General features: G+C 33.5%; 2 protein-coding genes across 4 annotated transcripts; both read left to right on the top strand.

Annotated features, from left to right (window-relative positions):
- Positions 1-1,291: 1,291 nt before the first annotated feature.
- On the top strand, positions 1,292-13,486 carry LOC8268196 (myosin-9). Of its 3 annotated transcripts, XM_015721074.2 has the most exons (38): positions 1,292-2,030; positions 2,640-2,768; positions 2,904-3,047; positions 3,178-3,323; positions 3,407-3,563; positions 3,687-3,745; positions 4,003-4,162; positions 4,240-4,389; positions 4,476-4,612; positions 4,702-4,848; positions 4,985-5,086; positions 5,184-5,241; positions 5,326-5,427; positions 5,580-5,617; positions 5,819-5,945; positions 6,057-6,227; positions 6,389-6,520; positions 6,618-6,727; positions 6,845-6,905; positions 7,114-7,291; positions 7,437-7,642; positions 7,764-7,883; positions 8,476-8,574; positions 8,709-8,930; positions 9,627-9,766; positions 9,923-10,034; positions 10,110-10,151; positions 10,292-10,546; positions 10,644-10,802; positions 10,894-11,100; positions 11,235-11,375; positions 11,923-11,993; positions 12,110-12,209; positions 12,302-12,358; positions 12,474-12,530; positions 12,636-12,716; positions 12,822-12,904; positions 12,999-13,486. In XM_015721074.2, the coding sequence occupies exons 1-38, from the start codon at positions 2,028-2,030 to the stop codon at positions 13,120-13,122; spliced, it is 4,587 nt and encodes a 1,528-aa protein (XP_015576560.1). In that variant the 5' UTR covers positions 1,292-2,027; the 3' UTR covers positions 13,123-13,486. The 3 variants fall into 3 exon arrangements, with proteins under 3 accessions (XP_015576560.1, XP_015576558.1, XP_015576559.1); XM_015721072.2 differs by lacking the exon at positions 1,292-2,030 and having other exon boundaries at positions 2,628-2,768; XM_015721073.2 differs by lacking the exon at positions 1,292-2,030 and having other exon boundaries at positions 2,628-2,768; positions 10,647-10,802; positions 12,999-13,485.
- Positions 13,487-14,643: 1,157 nt separating this feature from the next.
- On the top strand, positions 14,644-19,306 carry LOC8268197 (putative GPI-anchor transamidase). Its single transcript, XM_015721034.3, has 10 exons — positions 14,644-14,953; positions 15,116-15,157; positions 15,268-15,412; positions 16,254-16,483; positions 16,818-16,875; positions 17,298-17,375; positions 17,539-17,627; positions 18,124-18,205; positions 18,603-18,782; positions 18,854-19,306. The coding sequence occupies exons 1-10, from the start codon at positions 14,787-14,789 to the stop codon at positions 18,986-18,988; spliced, it is 1,206 nt and encodes a 401-aa protein (XP_015576520.2). The 5' UTR covers positions 14,644-14,786; the 3' UTR covers positions 18,989-19,306.
- Positions 19,307-19,501: the final 195 nt, after the last annotated feature.

The following is a 19,501-nucleotide window of genomic DNA, read 5'->3' as shown; positions in this document are numbered from 1 at the left end:
TCAAAATACTTTTCTTATTAATATTGTTATTTTCTCTTCGCTAAATAATTATGGGAAATGCTAAATATTTCATTTTGATTTGTCATAATTTTTACTTATATGATATGACATATCATGCTTTTATAAAGTTATTTTATTAATTAAAAAGCTAACTTCTAAATGTTAATACATAAATAAGATTTGAGATAAATTAAGATGGACTGTATGACAGTATTTGAATAAAAGATAGTTCACATATGAAGTAACTATTTGATATATATATATATATGTTAAGAAAATATGGGAAAGAACACTAAAATTCTTTGAGTTTTTATCTTTAATTATTTGATAAGTTATTCAGACTTTAACACTTTATCTCTATTAGAACATTGATATCTAATTTTTCTTTTTGAATAATCTTTTTTTTTTTGAAACAAAGGGAAGCTTGAATTAAAAAACAACCACTTTAGAAAGAGAGTCTCATTAAAACCTTCCATAAACTACATGAAAAAAATCTTTAAAAAAAAAAAAAAACTTCCGAAACTAAAATTACAAATAAGCAATACAATTACAGTATATCTATCAATAGAAAATGTCAAATCCACAAAAAGGGTATTTCTCTATATTAATCTAATACAATATTTAATAACAAATTAAGGTGCACTCCAAGAGAATCAAATCCTAGTAAACAAAATTTAGAAATACCTCTTTCTTTGCCAATTCAACTAACCCTACTGGATTTTCCTCAAAAAGAAAACTAACCCTATTGGATAAAACCTTTCATAACTTTGTCATAAGGGAACTAGAAGCAAATGTTTAGCTTCTAATGGGTCAACGGTTTGCATATGATGGATAATGATTTGATTTCATGCATAAACATATAGTATATTATTTAGTCGTATTTTTATTTTTTTTCCTAATTGACTTCAACTGGGGCTTAACTATAAAGTCTCATGATAATTGCAGAACTATCAACAAGAAGCCCTTTTATAGCTAGCTTGTAAAAGAGATAATTAATTAGAGTTTTTGTTTGAAGGAGGCCGGAGATAATCTTTAGTAAAGAAAAAGGAGCATTTGCAAATCCTGTACTGTCTGCCCATAGTTTACCAAAAATGCAATTCAATTAAATATTTGGGTTTTAATTTCTTTTCTTGGTCTTCTTCTCCGATTAGGTAAATATATGCTCATTTCATTTTATTAGATTATCTACGATATGCTTTAAAAGAAATCTTTTAAGGTTTAGTATATATAAATGAAATGGAGAAAAATTGTGAATATATTTTCCTTATTCTTATTAGTTAATAACATTTAGCATTTTGATTATACTAATGTTTTTATAGCCATATATTTATATTTAGTTTACCTACGCCTAATTTTATTTAAAAAGAGATTAAACCCAGAAAAATAACAAAAAGAACAAGCTAAAATGAAGAAAAAAACTGCACTTTATCAATCAGAAAATTTGTGACCCTTGATAAGGATCCAATGGTGATGACCATAAAGTTGCAGCAGAATAAGCTAAGAAGAGAATGAGACAATTCGGAAGAGAGAGAGAGAAAAGACTTGGTTAGTTAAATAGTAACCACTAATTGGCGCGAAACCAAAGGGAACTAAAACCGAACTCAACGCCCCTTTTCATGACTCTCTCTCAACACCTCCATCCACTCAAAAAAACAACTCTCTTTCACTCTCCGATCTTTTCTTTCCCTTCAATTTTTGTCCCATTTATCTCCATTTGCTTGTCATTTTCTCTTTTCTTTTTCTGTTTTGGCAACTGGGTTTCATTTCTCTACTGGTTTTGGCTATTGGGTTCTTCTTTTTTCTTGTTTTAATTCTTTTTGGCTTTACTCCTAGCTACTTGATCTAGTTTTCGTCAGAACTTTTTGTTTTTGGTTCATGTTGGTCTTCAAAAGGGTATGATCATTAGTTATTTGGTATATGTTGTTTTATGATCAAGATCAATGTGGAATACTGAGCTAGGATTTGAAAAGTATATGCTGATGAAACGTGCATAACCGACAGCCTAGCTTGGATTCAAAATTCTAAGGATGGTATGTTGCATTATTTTGTTTTGCTGATACGTTCAATAGTTTTATACGATTGAATTGTTATTGCTATAATTACTGCCAATGCCTGATATATATATTTTTCATGGATTTCAATTTTAAATAAAAAAGAAAAACACAAGTGAAACTTTACTTGTAAGATTTGAATATGTATGTATATGCTATGCTCCAGGATGTTTATCGTAAGAAATGAGGAAAATTTGTACATAAGAGTTGGATGATTGTCAATGCTGCCTATGGTAAAATAGTGAAACTCTAAATGCTGATCATTACAAAAGAATCGTATTAAATAGTTTGGTGACTATATATTGGAAAGAGATTAGGGTTAGATGTACAAAAAAAGAGATTAGGGTTACAGCATTGTGAAGATTTAATGAGTATCTGTAGGTAGGAGTAGAAACTGGAAGATGGATCGGAAGGTCAATATACCAGCATTACACAGTTGCGAAGTAGTAGTGCAATAATTTTTATGAGTACTTGATAGTGTAAAACATCTTGAATTTGAGATTTTTCAGTGCTGCCTATTCTAGTTCTTTTTACAGCACCCTTTCTAGCTAAAACAGTAATATAATTCTTTCATGTATGCTTCTGCAGGGAACTACAGTGAATATCATTGAAGGTTCTCATGTCTGGGTCGAAGACCCAGAACTGGCTTGGCTTGACGGGCAGGTGTTAAAGATTACTGGGAAAAATGTTGAGATTGAGACTTCAAAGGGAAAGAAGGTACATATAGCTTACAAATCAAGGAAAACCCGTATCTTTTTGTTTCTACTATCTTGCTCATTTCTAGTTTCATACGTCTGTACGTATTGTTTTGATTTTTCTGCAATTTCCTTTCCCATTTTTGGTAAATTTAAGGTCACGACACCATTGTCGAAAATTTATCCGAAAGACATGGAAGCTCCTGCTGGTGGAGTTGATGACATGACAAAGCTTTCCTATTTGCATGAGCCTGGGGTTCTGGAGAATCTAAAATCTAGATATGAACTGAATGAAATCTATGTGAGTTTAGTTTTCCTTGACATTGATTGATAGCAATCACTGCAATAGAAAATGAAAAAGGGAAAATAAGAAAACTCTTACTTTCTCAGTGATCCGTGCACTAATATACATTTCTTTGCTCCCATTGCAGACTTACACTGGAAATATTCTTATTGCCATTAATCCGTTCCAAAGGCTGCCTCATATCTATGATGCTCACATGATGCAACAATACAAAGGAGCGCCATTCGGAGAGCTAAGTCCTCATGTTTTTGCAGTTGCTGATGTTGCATACAGGTTGTTCCTGCTCCCAGCTTGGGTGCTATATATTACTTTCTTTAATATGCGAACACTCAATGGCAATGCTTTCCTAAAATCAGGGCAATGATCAATGAAGGGAAAAGCAATTCCATTTTGGTCAGTGGTGAAAGTGGTGCAGGTAAAACTGAGACCACGAAAATGCTTATGAGGTACCTTGCCTTTTTAGGTGGTCGAGCAGCTACTGAAGGACGGACAGTTGAACAGCAAGTTCTTGAAGTGTGTTACCAGACTTGGCTTTTGTTCTAAGCTTTGATGAAATCCTTCTCTTTCTAGACATTAATTGTGATGCTCCTTTCTTTTAATATATGAACTCTGATAAGATTTTTTTACTATTTGCAGTCAAATCCAGTCCTTGAAGCTTTTGGGAATGCTAAAACTGTTAGAAATAATAATTCCAGGTAAGCAATTCCACATTGATCAAAGAATATGATGTTGGTTATAGTATCTTCACATCCAATGCATGCCATCTGAAAGATAATATCAGCAAAGTTTCTGCTTATTCTTTTATCAAACTTTCCTAAATATGAAGGATAATTTAACTGACATGAATGATCTCCTGTAATCAATGAACCTCTAATGGTTCATTAAGAGGTTGTGGACCTACATGTGTTGATCACTTGAAATTGATGTTCTCCTACAATTAATACTGGTGCAGCCGTTTTGGTAAATTTGTTGAGATCCAGTTTGATAAGCAAGGAAGAATCTCAGGAGCTGCAATCAGAACTTACCTTTTAGAGAGATCTCGTGTTTGCCAAATCTCCGATCCTGAGCGCAACTATCATTGTTTTTACCTTCTTTGTGCTGCACCACAGGAGGTAAATTTAGGAAATGAAAGCTTTCATTTGATATATATGATGAAACACTCTCTAAAGTAGTTAATTATTATCATCAGGAAGTTGAGAAGTATAAGTTGGGAAACCCAAAATCATTTCACTATCTTAACCAGTCAAACTGCTATGAATTGGTTGGTGTAAGTGATGCCCATGACTACCTAGCCACAAGAAGAGCTATGGATATTGTTGGAATAAGTGCCAAGGAGCAGGTATATAGCTCGAGTACAAGCATGCTTTTGATTGCTACTACTGCTACTAGAAGTAGGACTAGCATCTTACTCTCTCTCTCCTTCAGGAAGCAATTTTCAGAGTTGTTGCATCAATCCTTCATCTTGGCAATATTGAGTTTACTAAGGGAAAGGAAGTTGATTCATCAGTTCCAAAAAATGACCAAGCTAAATTTCATCTTAAAATGACAGCAGAGCTACTCATGTAGGAGTTCTATTTTCACATCACCAGCCTAAACGATACTCGATTACATTTGCTTTTGTATAGATGTAACTAGAGAATTTTTGTCTCAGGTGTGATCCTGTAGCCTTGGAAGATGCATTATGCAAGCGTGTCATGATCACCCCTGAGGAGGTTATCAAGCGAAGTTTGGATCCTCAAAGTGCAACAGTTAGCAGAGATGGTTTAGCTAAGACAGTTTATTCACGTTTGTTTGACTGGTAAGACATTTTTGTACAGATATCAATACGTTATTTTTTGACATTTGTTCTAATTAACCCTGAGATGTAAAAACACTGAGATGAGAGTTTTAATACCAGTCTAATGGTAATTTGTTTCTGTCTGTTTTATGCACAGGCTGGTGGATAAAATTAATAATTCCATTGGACAAGATCATAATTCAAAATGTCTGATTGGAGTCCTTGACATCTATGGTTTTGAAAGCTTTAAGACCAATAGGTACGTAATATTTATCTGAGTAATTGCTTATATTGTCATTGGAGATCTTGCAGGAAACTTCTTAAGAAGTTAACAACTTTATATTCCTGCTATGCAGTTTCGAGCAGTTCTGTATTAATTTCACAAATGAGAAATTGCAGCAGCATTTCAACCAGGTAATTATGACAGATTATGTCCTCTATTTAGATGATTTTTGGCAGTACTGTTTATCTCAAAAGGGAATTTATGATGACTTTCAGCACGTCTTCAAAATGGAACAAGAAGAATATACTAAAGAGCAGATTGATTGGAGCTACATTGAGTTTGTTGACAATCAAGATGTCTTGGATCTTATTGAGAAGGTTATTCCTCTGCGTTCCACATTAAATACCGGTCCCAACTATAGATGCATTAACTTCCCATGCCCTGTAGTTTTTTGGGCTCATTCTGTGCTTTTTCACATTTTGATTGTACTCTGATTATATTCACAATTCTTTTTCTTTTTACATTTCAGAAACCTGGGGGGATAGTTGCACTTCTTGATGAAGCATGGTATGATATTTTTATTACTTCTTCTTGATCTTTTCTCTCTCTATTTCTGAAACAGTGTTTTTGTGTCTGCTAATCTTGTATCATATGTTAGAAGTTATCTCCTTTACTACTTCCAGCGCTGCCTGTAAATTTTTACTTTAAGCTTTTAGTTGAAGATCAGATTAGTTTTCTCAGTTTTGTTAATCACACTTTGGTTTGCAGCATGTTTCCAAAGTCAACACATGAAACATTTGCGAATAAGCTATATCAGACCTTTAAAAATCACAAGCGTTTTATCAAGCCAAAATTGTCTCGAACAGATTTCACAATTGGTCATTATGCTGGAGAGGTATGAGTAATATAACACTATTGCTGTGTTGCTGTCGCATTGATATTATCTTTTCCATCCTTTTTGTTTCTCCAGGTTTTGAATTAATCCTCATCCTTTCTGTTTTTCCAGGTCCTGTATCAGTCTGACCAATTTTTGGACAAGAACAAGGACTATGTGGTTCCTGAACATCAGGATTTGTTAAGTGTTTCTAAATGTCCATTTGTAGCAGGCCTTTTTCCTCCATTGCCAGAAGAGACGAGCAAATCTTCAAAGTTCTCGTCAATTGGTTCTCGTTTCAAGGCAATTTTCCTTCTGTTTTTTGGTGACTATGTAGTAGTTAACTTTTTTATCTTACCTAGATTTGTTCATGTAAATTCTAATACAATGTCATTTCTCACACTGCAATGCATTCTCTGGTTCCAGAACTGAAGAAACTAACGTTTCATGTCATATTGATGCAGCTTCAACTGCAACAATTAATGGAGACATTAAATTCCACTGAACCTCACTACATAAGATGTGTAAAGCCAAACAACTTGCTCAAACCTGCCATATTTGAGAATGTCAATATCATGCAACAACTTCGTTGTGGTGTAAGTACAAGTTTTGCATTGTGGTGTAAGCCTAACAACTTAAACCTCATTATTTTTATTTGAGAGTTAATGTCTCACTTCTGGGTTGTCCATGTAGGGTGTTTTAGAAGCAATCAGAATCAGTTGTGCTGGATACCCTACTCGAAAACCTTTCTTTGAATTCATAAACCGGTTTGGGCTTCTTGCTACAGAAGTTTTGGAAGGAAAGTAAGTACTTCTTTTAGGATATAAGCTTAGTGTGACTAAAAATGCAGTTAGTTCAAATTTGTTCTTGAACTTTGCTAATTATTCTTGAATAAATGTGTATTTATTCATTGTGAGCAGCTACGATGAAAAGGTTGCTTGCAGAAAGATTCTGGAAAAGAAGGGGCTCCAAGGCTTTCAGGTAATACTAAATGCTTCTTTGCTGCTTTTACAAGATCATCCACAAAAACATTATGGTAGTAATTTGTGATCAGAATGGATAACGAATAGAATATGTAACATAGGATGCCTGGTTAATCTATGTTTGTCAAAACAATGAAGATTCATGCATCCAGTTATATAAACTTCAGTCAAAGTTACTTATTCAATGACCATGAAATGGCTTTCAGGTAGGCAAAACAAAGGTATTCTTAAGAGCTGGTCAAATGGCTGAATTAGATGCACGGAGAGCTGAGGTACTCAGCAATGCAGCAAAAACTATCCAGCGGCGTGTACGGACTCACTGTGCTCGCAAACGCTTTATCGCATTGCGAAAGGCTACCATATTTGTTCAGGCACTATGGAGAGGTGATTCATCATGAATACACAGCGACACAATCTGCTGTGTAAAGTATTTATGTGTTGTCCAGATAAAGCATTTAGTAGCAGTGAATTTGTAACTCCTACCAGCTTTATGGTTTATTTCTTTTCCTATAAATTTTTATGTTCATAGGAAGACTTGCATGCAAAATTTTCGAGAACATGAGAAGAGAAGCCGCTGCCGTGAAAATTCAGAAGCATGTCCGTAAGTATGAAGCCAGAAAAGCCTACAAGAAACTCCATGTCTCGGCACTTCTCTTGCAAACGGGTTTAAGAGCAATGGCTGCTCGCAAGGAATTCAGATTCAGGAGACAAACTAAAGCTGCAATTATTATTCAGGTTATATTCTTTAATACATTATAATGCTTTCAGGTTATATTCTTTAATACATTATAATGCTTTCTTTTGTGACGCGTCTGATTGCCAAATATACTCTTTCGCTTGGAATGAAAAATTGCAGGCCCGGTGGCGTTGTCATAAAGCTGTTTCCTACTACAAGAGGCTCCACAGAGGAGTAATTGTCTCACAAACTAGATGGAGAGGAAGAGTTGCCAGGAGGGAGCTTAGAAAGCTCAAAATGGTCAGTACTGGCTAGTCTTTTGCAAATAACTTAATAGAATTTTTTTTCTCTCGAGCATTATTCTTTAAGTAACTATCAACCCGAGTAAAGATCGGCATTCAAAGAGTGGAATTGTTGGTCAGTAACAGGAGGATATATCAACTATAGTTTTGTGGTTAAAAACAAAATTGAGAAGATACAAAGAGAAAACCAGTGGCTTTATAGATGGAAAGAAAAAGAATACATAAACTGAATGAAATTTTTGGGAACTGTGACAGAATGGAAGTGAAACAGCAAATGTTTCATTAATTTCAGTGCTATCTCTAAATATGATACAGCAAATAACAACAAGATGCAGACATACAGCTAAATTTGGAAACAAAAGGATATTGCAATATGTATTAATAGGAATTGTACACCAACGCAGAACCATAGACTTTCAGTGTTTTGGTGAATCAACGCGAAGCAAACAAGCTACATTGAAGGCCAACATATGTTGAAATGTAGTATATCTTGCATGGTTTGTCTTTCCTTATAAATTTCTTTAGGCCTTGTATAGATTAATGCTCTCAATTTTAAACTGGAATGAAAATTTACATCCAATTTTCTACAGGAAGCAAGGGAAACAGGTGCGCTAAAAGAAGCAAAAAATAAGCTTGAAAAACAAGTAGAGGAACTCACTTGGCGCTTGCAACTGGAAAAGCGCTTAAGGGTAATTTTCTGTTGATGGACATTGTTCAATGAGCAAGATACTGATAGGAGTTGCCATATGCTTATTCTCTGAAAAGTACTGCTGCTTATCAATAATGTTTGATGATTTCGTACTTATGTCAACCACGTATGCAGACTGACCTAGAAGAAGCAAAAGCACAGGAAGCAACAAAATTTCAGAATTCATTGGAAGAAATGCAAAAGAAGATAGAAGAATCAAATGCAATGCTAGTAAAGGAACGAGAGGCTGCAAAGAAAGCTATTGAAGAAGCACCTCCTGTTATTAAAGAAACTCAAGTACTTGTTGAAGATACAAAGAAAATCGAGTCCCTAACAGAAGAAGTAGAAAAACTGAAGGTCAGATTCAGTCTAGTTATTAAATCAAGGGATAAGTACATAAAAATGTGGTTTCATCATAAAAATGTGATTTTTTACAATTTTTAAGCATGTTGTTACAAATCGTAACAAAAAAGATATACATCGTCATTAAAAAGTCTCGATTTGCAAGGATTCAGTCACTTTTACGCCGATCGGTTATTATTATCATGTTGTTCGTGTTTAATAACGCGAGTTTGGAGCTTAGCAACTCATAATTCCAATATTTGACCGTTAAATTACAATTTAAGAAGTCATTAATCCGATGATATCAATTTAACGGTCAAAAAATGACATTTTGAGTTGTTAAGCTCTAAACCCATATTATCAAACGCAAAAAATATGATAATAATGACTGATTAGAGTAAAAATATCTAAATTCTTGAAAATCGAATTTTTTTAACGGTAAAATACCCTTTTTTGTCACGATTTCTAACTAGAAGTCTCTTTTTGTCCGAAAAAAAATTACATATTGAAAGTTGTAAAATGATAAAACCACGGGATATTTTTATATATTTATCCCTTAAATCAAATATCATTAACCATAATCAAATTATATATATATATATATGTATGTATGAATGTATGCATATATAATACAAAAAGATTAAAAAAGAACGATTACAGTAACTCATCATCTCATATACTTGACTTTGACACTGGTTTTTGCACCAACAGGTATCATTGGATTCTGAGAAACAAAGAGCTTATGAGAATGAAAAGAAATACAATGAAGCCCAAGGCTCTTGTGAGGAGAAACAGAAAAAATTAGAAGACGCAGAGAAAAAAGTTCAGCAGCTTCAGGAATCCTTGCAGAGGTAGAATAAACCTCATGCGCATTTTTATTTCAAATAACTTTAGTCCCAGAAATACTAACTAATGAATGCTCAACTAACATGTTCATTTTAGGGAGAAAGTCACTGTAATAAACAATATGAATGTTTAATTAACCAGCTTTTATACTATCGTAATAGGCTAGAAGAGAAGCTTTCCAATTTAGAATCAGAGAATCAAGTTTTCCGACAACAGGCTGTGTCCATGGCACCCAACAAGTTCCTTTCAGGACGCTCCAGATCAATTATGCAGGTATTTTCATTAGGTGAATCTAATATATGGGATTTAGAATTTTATTTAAGCTTTTCCTTCTCTGATGATTGGCAGCGAGCTGAAAGTCACATTCCAGTGGAAGCAAAGGCAAGCTTGGTAAGTGTAGCTCACGTAGACGGACACCATTACTGCAAAATGCTTAAAAAGAAGAACAGAAGTTTCCATTTTTCAGTCACTTGAGTGTTTTATGTTAACTTTTTTAAAATTAAATTTCGTTTTCTGATTACATGGATCAGGATCTGCATAGCGCTTCATTAAATCACAGGGATATGTCTGAAGTAGATGATAAACCCCAAAAGTCACTCAATGAAAAACAACAGGAACACCAGGAGTTGCTCATTCGCTGTATTGCACAACACCTAGGTTTTTCAGGGAACAGACCGACAGCTGCCTGTATCATATACAAATGCCTTTTGCAGTGGAGATCGTTTGAAGTTGAGAGAACTAGTGTCTTTGACAGGATAATTCAGACCATAGGTCATTCTATTGAGGTTTGAAATGCCAAGGCATACATGCTAGGATTAACATCTATTTTCTTTCTTCTACTCAGTAGCTGCCTCTCTTAACATATCATTTCAATTTGAATAGCAGAACCAGGACAATAATGATGTATTAGCGTATTGGTTATCCAATGCATCAACACTCCTCTTGCTACTACAGCGGACACTGAAGGCAAGTGGTGCAGCAGGAATGGCTCCACAACGTCGCCGATCATCATCAGCTACTCTGTTTGGAAGAATGACGCAGGTAAGTATAAGAATGACGCAGGTAAGTAGAATGCCAATAGGAGATTTCATTTTGTAGCTAATTCAGATGTTTGCTGTTTATCTTCATTCAGAGTTTCCGAGGAGCTCCCCAAGGTGTCAATCTTTCCTTGATCAATGGCAGCATTAATGGGGGAGTAGATACTTTGCGGCAAGTTGAAGCCAAGTACCCAGCTTTGCTTTTCAAACAACAGCTTACAGCATATGTAGAGAAAATTTATGGAATGATTCGAGATAATCTGAAGAAAGAAATTTCTCCTCTGCTTGGATTGTGCATCCAGGTATATCATATATATACAGTATATAGAACAGACTTGCTGAAATGTTGCATGAAACAATCATTCTTCTATGAATAGATTAAGTGTATGTCTTGAATTACCTAGATAATTATATACTCGAAATATGATTGACATAGGCACCAAGAACATCCCGAGCAAGCTTAGTTAAGGGAGTACGTTCAGTTGCTAATAGTGCAGCCCAGCAAGCCTTGATTGCCCACTGGCAAGGAATTGTGAAGAGCCTTGGAAACTTCTTAAACACTTTGAAAGCAAATCATGTAAGTGAAACTTCTCTCTGTTTCGTTCCTTCATTGTAGCTTTCCTAAATCCTACAATCTGCTTCACCAGTATGATAACAACTGACTGCAAATTTGTAACTCACGTTTCCAAGCCACTTGCTTTTTGGCTCTGAAATTATAAGTGAAGAAGTGAAAAAGTACAGCTAGAGTACTGCCTGAATTTTTTAACAAACAAGGAAGAAATGACATAGAAGTTACTTCACAAGGCCCACAGGAGTAATCAGCCTTCTTCACCATTTAGTTTTATCTCCTTGGTTTTTCTATCCACTTCTACGAGGATGACTAAATGAGAAATTTCAGTTCTCTAATCTGCTCAACACGCACTTCATTCCTCCATTTCACTTCCACTTCTCTTGAGTATTATCCCGAACATAAATAATAGATTATTAACATAATTTTCATTTTCTTTAGTTCATTATTCTCCTATGTTCATATGATATAACTGCACATTAAATGGAAGTTCTCTGCTAAACAAAAATGGATTTCCTAACTTCAGTTTCACACATTTGTGTGATTCTTTTTCTAGGTACCTCCATTTTTAGTCCGGAAGGTGTTCACACAAATCTTTTCCTTCATCAATGTTCAACTATTCAACAGGTACATTTCTATTTGTTTGCTTTTTGAGTTGATTTTTATAGCATGGCCAGAACAATTTGCATAATAAATTGTATTCACGCCCTCCTCCTCCTCCTCCTCCTCCTCCTCCTTTACAGTCTTCTATTAAGGCGAGAGTGCTGTTCATTTAGCAACGGTGAATACGTTAAGGCTGGATTGGCTGAATTGGAACATTGGTGTTACAATGCAACAGATGAGGTACTTCATCCACTCTCAACCTTTCATTTACAATTTTGAGTTTGTTTGTAATATAGATATTCACTGCTAGCTAACTAAAATTACCAATGCAGTATGCTGGTTCAGCCTGGGATGAGCTAAAGCATATTAGACAGGCTATCGGGTTCCTGGTATCTTTTCCGATCTCAATTATTGATCTACCATTTATTCCACCATTATATGTCATGACAGTGAGCAAGGAAAAAGAAAAGGTGACATTATGAACTTTATTATTTTCTGGTATAGGTCATACATCAAAAACCAAAGAAAACATTGGATGAAATAAGCCATGACCTCTGTCCGGTGAGTGATGCATATCAAAGGAATATCAAGTTAGACATGATTACTTTTAATAATTTAATCAGCATCTTGGACATATCATAACAAAATCGAATGTTCTTTTCACAGGTTTTGAGTATACAGCAGCTTTACCGGATTAGCACAATGTACTGGGATGATAAGTACGGAACACATAGTGTGTCTTCAGAGGTAAGTCTTTGGCAATCTCCGTAGACAAATCTTTATTTCGCATGAGGGCAAACTGAGAAACTGGGTTTTTTTTCATGTAAATGCTTTTTCTTTTCTTTTTCCTAGGTTATATCCAATATGAGAGTGTTGATGACAGAAGATTCGAACAACGCTGTTAGTAGTTCCTTCCTGTTAGATGATGATTCAAGGTTCATCTTCTCCTTCATGTTGGCAATTTCTTTTGTTTGCTCGTTTCTTTTTCCACATGATTTCAACTGATCACAAAGATTTTTCCTGTTGCAGCATTCCATTTTCAGTGGATGACTTGTCCAAGTCAATGGAACAAATTGACATAGCTGATATTGAACCCCCGCCTCTAATCCGTGAGAATTCAGGATTTAGTTTCTTGCTGCCACGTTCAGATTAAACATCCATCATTTCAGGAATGGAAGCATATGGGTTGATAAAGATAAAGAAAGATGTAAAGCGGCAATTCAAGCTCTTCAAATTGGGATATGTTCTTGTTGGGTTTTATTCACTAGTGATTTTGCATTACATTAGACTCTTGTTTCTGTGAAATCTCTTCTTCTTCTTTTTTCTTTTTATGGTTAATGTTATAGTAAATATAGTTATCTTCATAGAAGGGACGGATGCCTTTAGTCCCTTATCCAATGTACTGAAAATGAACTGAAACCTGAAACTTTTCTCCATCATTTTGTACAAGTAGCTGATTCTTTTAACTAGGAAAGTAACAAAAAGGAATAAATAAAAGCATTGTATCATTTCTTTTTCCATAATGTATTATAGCTTCTAATTTCAAGTTATAACAATCATAAATAAAATTAAATATAGTTGTTATCATAGACTTTTAGAGTTAGATATATAAAATTATTATTATAATACTTCACTTTTCTAGTAAAATAGTTATTTAATAATGGTATTAGAGTTTCTATTATTAAAAGTCCTAAAGTTTGATATTAGACTATTATTATATTACTAATTAAATATTTTAACATAAGACAAAGTAGATATGTATAAACAACTTAAATTTCTCAGTAAAATAATTATTTAACATGGAATTTAAATTTCCTCTAAAATAAGATAAAAAAATCTATCCAAGCAAAATAAAATAGTAAATAAATCTCTTATAAGAAATAAGACATGTCATTTGATGACTGTCTTTTTTACAATAAATATATTCAATTTGAGGTAAATGTATATTTGAACTTACATAATGTCCTGAGTCCATATTTTTCTTCTCTTATATATAATTAAAAAAACTGGCAGGTCATATATAGTTTTTATTAAAATATTACCAATTTAATAATTTCTTTCATAGAGAAAAAGAAAAGAAAAAGAAGATATTTTATTACATGTCATTTAACTGGAAAGAAGATGTTGAATCTTTTAACCTAAAACACATTACCTTTATATGTAATAATGATCATAATATAACTATTAAATTATAAATAAATTAACAACTAAATTTGTTAACAAAATCTTATTAAAGTTATATAAATTTATCTTATAAAATTAAATTAATTTAATGATTTATTAATTGATATATTAAACTCATATAAATAAATATTAGGATTTTTTTTTTGTCGTGAAAACAAAATATACTATTTTTGGAGAAAAGTTGGTCATTTAGTGAAGTAAATTTTTTTACCAACTAATAGTTTATTTATTTATTTAAGAAATACTGGTTTTGAAAATTAAAATCTATAATCTAATTAGACAAATTATTATTTACTATTAAAAATTAATTTATAATATAACAACAGTTTTTAAAAAATATTATAATTTAATAATTGTATTTACGATTTTACAAATATAAAAATATACTGGTTGGTGCATGAAATCTAGTTACTATAGTTTACTCCGCAGTTACTTTACAAATGGTTCGAACCGATCCGTAGTTCTCGATCCACCCTACCCATATTTTTTGATGGGTCATATGAAACTGTTAACAGACCTGTAAAAACCAAAAGTGTAGTTATGGTCTTAGCTTACTTTAGATTCATTATGTTGTAAAGAAGAAAAAGAAGAAGAACAAATCTCGAAAATCTATTTGGAATTGGATTCAATATCATGTGGTTCAAGATTTACAATTCCAAAATGATGGTATTGTTGGTGTTTCTTCTTCTGGGTGCAAATCATCTCTGCAATTCAATTGCTTACGGTTCCCATTCCTCTTCAACTGACACCACCATGCACACCAATAACTGGGCTGTTTTGGTCTGCACCTCTCGCTTTTGGTAATATTAACTCGAACACGTTTGTTAGAATCTCTTATAATTTCTTCAGTTTGTTAAAAGTTTTCTCTTTTCTTGATTTTTGGTCTTTTTGGGTGTAAAGATTTTTGGTATTTTTGCTAAGTTGTTGATTTCGAATTGTATTTGGCTACTCTTTCTTTTCAGGTTTAATTACAGACACATGGCTAATACTTTATCTTTGTATAGGTAAGTACTTCAGTTTTCTTTAGAATTCACTTTCTTGAACCTAATTTTTAATCTTTTCTCTTTTTATCCTATATTTTTTCATTTTTCTGTCTTTGTTTTCTTTTTTGCAGGACAGTTAAAAGACTAGGAATACCCGATGAGAGGATAATACTCATGTTGGCTGATGACATGGCTTGTAATGCTAGGAATAAGTACCCCGCTCAAGTCTTTAATAATGAGAATCATAGACTTAATTTGTACGGAGATAATGTTGAGGTCAGTTTTGGTTTTCCATTAAGTGTCTTTTTTCTTTTTCCGGTCCATTTCAAGCTGGCTATGTAGTTCGATATTGATGATTTTGGATCACACATTGGGAGGAAACCTATGAAAGATGGCACCTTTTAAGAAGGGGATATTTCTTTGGTGTTCCAGTTTGAAAAATGATGTGCTTTTTTGCCTTGCTAATTGCTACCCTTATAGCTGAGAGGTAATGGTGTTGCTTTCATTTAGATTTTGCTAGTTAGATAAAAGCCAACCTTAGCAAACATCTCTTCTTTTTTCGTAGATGGAAGGGGTAAGAAAGGGTTTAGCTAATGGAGATATTAACTCTTCCGGAAACCAGTAACGCATAAACCATGTTATTTTTGTCTTCTTTTAATTAGAAATCTGTTGTTAGGATATGAGGCCTTAGGTTGAAGTACAAATGAAGAATTGGTCAAATATACTGTACTGATGTTTTGAATCTCTGAACAATGGATTTATTTGAATAATTTGCATGTTTTAGATCTGCTATGCAGTAACTAATAAAACTCAAAGTCAGTGTGCTCAGTGGTAACTTTTTGCTGCTTTCATAATCTTTTTCATGCTCTCATTATAAGTCAGGATTAGTTCCAACATCATCAATTAGATTCTTTGTTTTTCTCAGTTTATAAACTTACATTGCTTGTCTTCTGTCATATTGTCTTGCCTCATTAAATATTTACCACAATTCGTCACATGTGTGTATATTAAAGAAGGAACACTTTTTTCTCTTCTGAAAAAAATTGGCAGCTGAAAAGTTTTGTCAAAAATTTTCTTTTCCTAGGAGACCCTGATTTGTTGAGCTGCAATGACTCAGGTAGATTATCGAGGTTATGAAGTGACAGTTGAAAATTTTTTGCGGGTTTTGACGGGACGACATGAGGCTGCTGTTCCAAGATCAAAGCGTCTTATAAGTGATGAAGGAAGTCACATTCTCCTGTACATGACAGGACATGGTGGAGATGAATTCTTAAAATTTCAGGATTCTGAAGAGCTCCAAAGTCATGATTTAGCTGATGCTGTGAAGCAAATGAAGGAAAAGCGTAGGTGAGATTGATTATAATTTCATGCTTATTAATGCTGTCCTTTGAAGAGTTCTTCGTGGGTCTTACGAAAACTAATGAAAGAATATTTGGATGCTGCAATCATTTTTAGTTTTACTGTTTTGCTTGAACTTGTTATGGCTGTTTCCTTCTTCGTGGGGATACAAATCTTTATCAGACTAATGCAGTTTGATAGATCTATACTTCTGGAAAAAAGAAAAAGGAAATATCTAGAATTTTTCTGGATTGTTAGGTGATATTGCTCTTCAGTTTTCATAAATATGATATCTCTGATCACAGGAATCATCTAATAGTCGCGGTTGATGTGATAAATCTAGGTTTAAGGAACTGCTGATAATGGTGGATACTTGCCAAGCTGCCACTCTATTCAACCAGGTGTTAATCTGCTTCTGAATAGGATGTTGTTTTTACAGATACCAAGCCATCAAATTTTTATTTTCTTGTATTTTTTAAGGCACTGTTTCTGCAAAAATCTGATTATGATGTCAGTAAACCTAATTCGTTTTCAATTTAATATTGTTTGATATCATCTTTTCAATTAAAAATAATCTTGGAAAAATTGTTTTCTGATTAAGCTAGCTCAAGCCTATGACTCATGGAAGGAAAAAAATAGAATTCATGAGAGTGGATTTTCATACTGATGAATATAGAATATTTCTAAAAAAATATTAATTCAAAAAATTTAAATTATTTATTTAAAATTTTTGAATAGTTTTTTAATAGTCTAATTAAATTGGACTCCATATACGTATTTTCTATTTTTCTATTATTATAATTATATTATAATTGCTTTTCAGCTTCACTCGCCTGGTGTTTTGGCTATTGGAAGCAGCTTGAAAGGAGAGAACTCATACTCACATCACTTGGACTCTGATGTGAGTGCTCATTAATTGCAATTCCTGTTGTGCTACCTTTTGTTAGGAATAGTATTAGACCTTGGTAGTTATGCGTTTCATATTATTTTTGCTTGTCTGATTTTACTTCACTTCCAGGTTTTTAGGTTCAATTTTGTAACATGTTTCCTGTTGTTTTGTGAAGGTTGGTGTTTCCGTTGTGGATCGTTTTACATTCTACACCCTTGCATTCTTTGAGAGGCTAAGTATATATGACAATTCCTCATTGAACAGGTATCTCTGTAGGACAGTACCTCTAAATTGAATAGCTCATGGCATGTTTTATGGTGCGGATATAGCCGTGTTTTTTCTTTTAGAATATTTGTTTTGTTTATGCATACTGTTTGAGAAGAAAAATAATTGTATGGCTGCTTCTGGTTATTTAACCTGTACTGACTTGGCTCACTTAATTGTGGTTTAATATATCATCCTTTGGCAAAACCCTGAGACTTGTCTCCCTGAATCAAGCATATCCAAAACCAAGTGTGCATTATTACATGCAATAATAAAATGAATCAATTTAATGTAATTATACAGGACAAAAAGCTATATCTTTTGTGGTACAATCTACCAACTCTTCTCTGATTTGTATCTAGAGATTCGGTCATTTAATTAAGTGGGAAATAAAAAGAAATCAGTTTACAGTGTTTTGCTTCATCATGTTGGTATAGTACACTAGTGAATTTATGGAGTTTACTCTCAACTCATTGTCTGGTTATTTGTTTTGCAGGCTTTTTACTTCATATGATCCAAATTCACTGATGTCAACTGCATATTACCGGAAAGATCTATACCAACGAAGTCTGGAGCAGGTATTAAGTGCTAAACTGCAAATGATATACAGTCAATTTGATATTCCATGCTTGTTTTACTTCCACTGCAATAATAATCATCCTATGCTATCATCTTTCTGTGTTTATGAATGTTTCTGCTAATAAATATTTCTGAAATGTCTTTTTCTGTTGCAAATTGCAACCTCGGATTATTTAATATTTATTCTAAGCATACAAACTCCAGGATTGTAATTTGAATCTGGTTGTTTTAGATGTAAGCAAATTGTTTGCACTTTGCGGCCGTCTTGCTCAATTTAATACAGCCAAAGTCTCTTGTTATTAATAAAACCAATTCATATGTTTGTTCCCTTAGCTGATCTATAGTGGAAGATTGGAAGCAAGCTCTTTTCATTGTTTCTTTCCCTATCTTGTGTAGGTACCTGTGACAAACTTTTTTGGCTCAGTCATGGAAACCATACATACTGATTCTGCTTATAGAGCTCATCAAAGAAAAAACACATTCAGAGTCCTGACACCTTTGGAGAAATCAGTTGACCCTGGCGAGAGGACTTTAAACTCAAACGTTGAGGATCAAGTTAGTGGTATAAAGACAGAGGTAATTTACTTATGTCCCATCTGCGTCATTTTATGCATGATTGTGCCTAATATCTAAGAGACATGCTGCAGGGTTGTCCTTTTACAAGAATGTGGAATGCATTCGACAGCAAGGTGGATAGTATTGATGATATTGATTCCTTGGTGAATTATGGACTAATTATGATGGTTCCGGCTTTGATAGTTTCTGTATGGCTGTCATCATGAAAGATAGAAAGAAGCATCTTCTATTTGATTCTCTCCATCCAGGCACTTGAGCTGCTCACATCTGATTCCCATGTTGCGGTTTGGTTAGGTTATGTGACCCGATATCTGCTGAATCAGTTCTTGTACCATCTTTCGTTCTTGTATCATTTTTCCTTGCTGTACCATCAGTGTTAGGAAAGGGAGATTTATGTACCATCCTGATTGCTTTTCTGATTTTTAAGCTGTGAGTCTGTAATTACATTGAGAAGGATAATCCCTTAAATTTTCATTGTTAATCTAATTATATGCTGGGATATATGAAAGTAAACAATTGTTAAATTGTGCTGCTATTTTTGTTCATTTGGTTTCTGAGATTTTTTTAGTTGGCAAAATCTTCCATAGTTAAAACAGATAAAGTAAAACTCTTGTAACGGAAAGAAGAAGAGAATGCGCTTCTTGAAGAGTGTGGCAAGTGCTGGGAGATAATTACTTTGATAGGCTATTTTTAATTTATACAAAAAATAAAAATTTTAA

This window comes from Ricinus communis, chromosome 10, assembly GCF_019578655.1.
Source record: "Ricinus communis isolate WT05 ecotype wild-type chromosome 10, ASM1957865v1, whole genome shotgun sequence".
Classification (NCBI taxonomy): Eukaryota; Viridiplantae; Streptophyta; class Magnoliopsida; order Malpighiales; family Euphorbiaceae; genus Ricinus; species Ricinus communis.
This window is presented reverse-complemented; position numbering and strand designations above follow the sequence as displayed.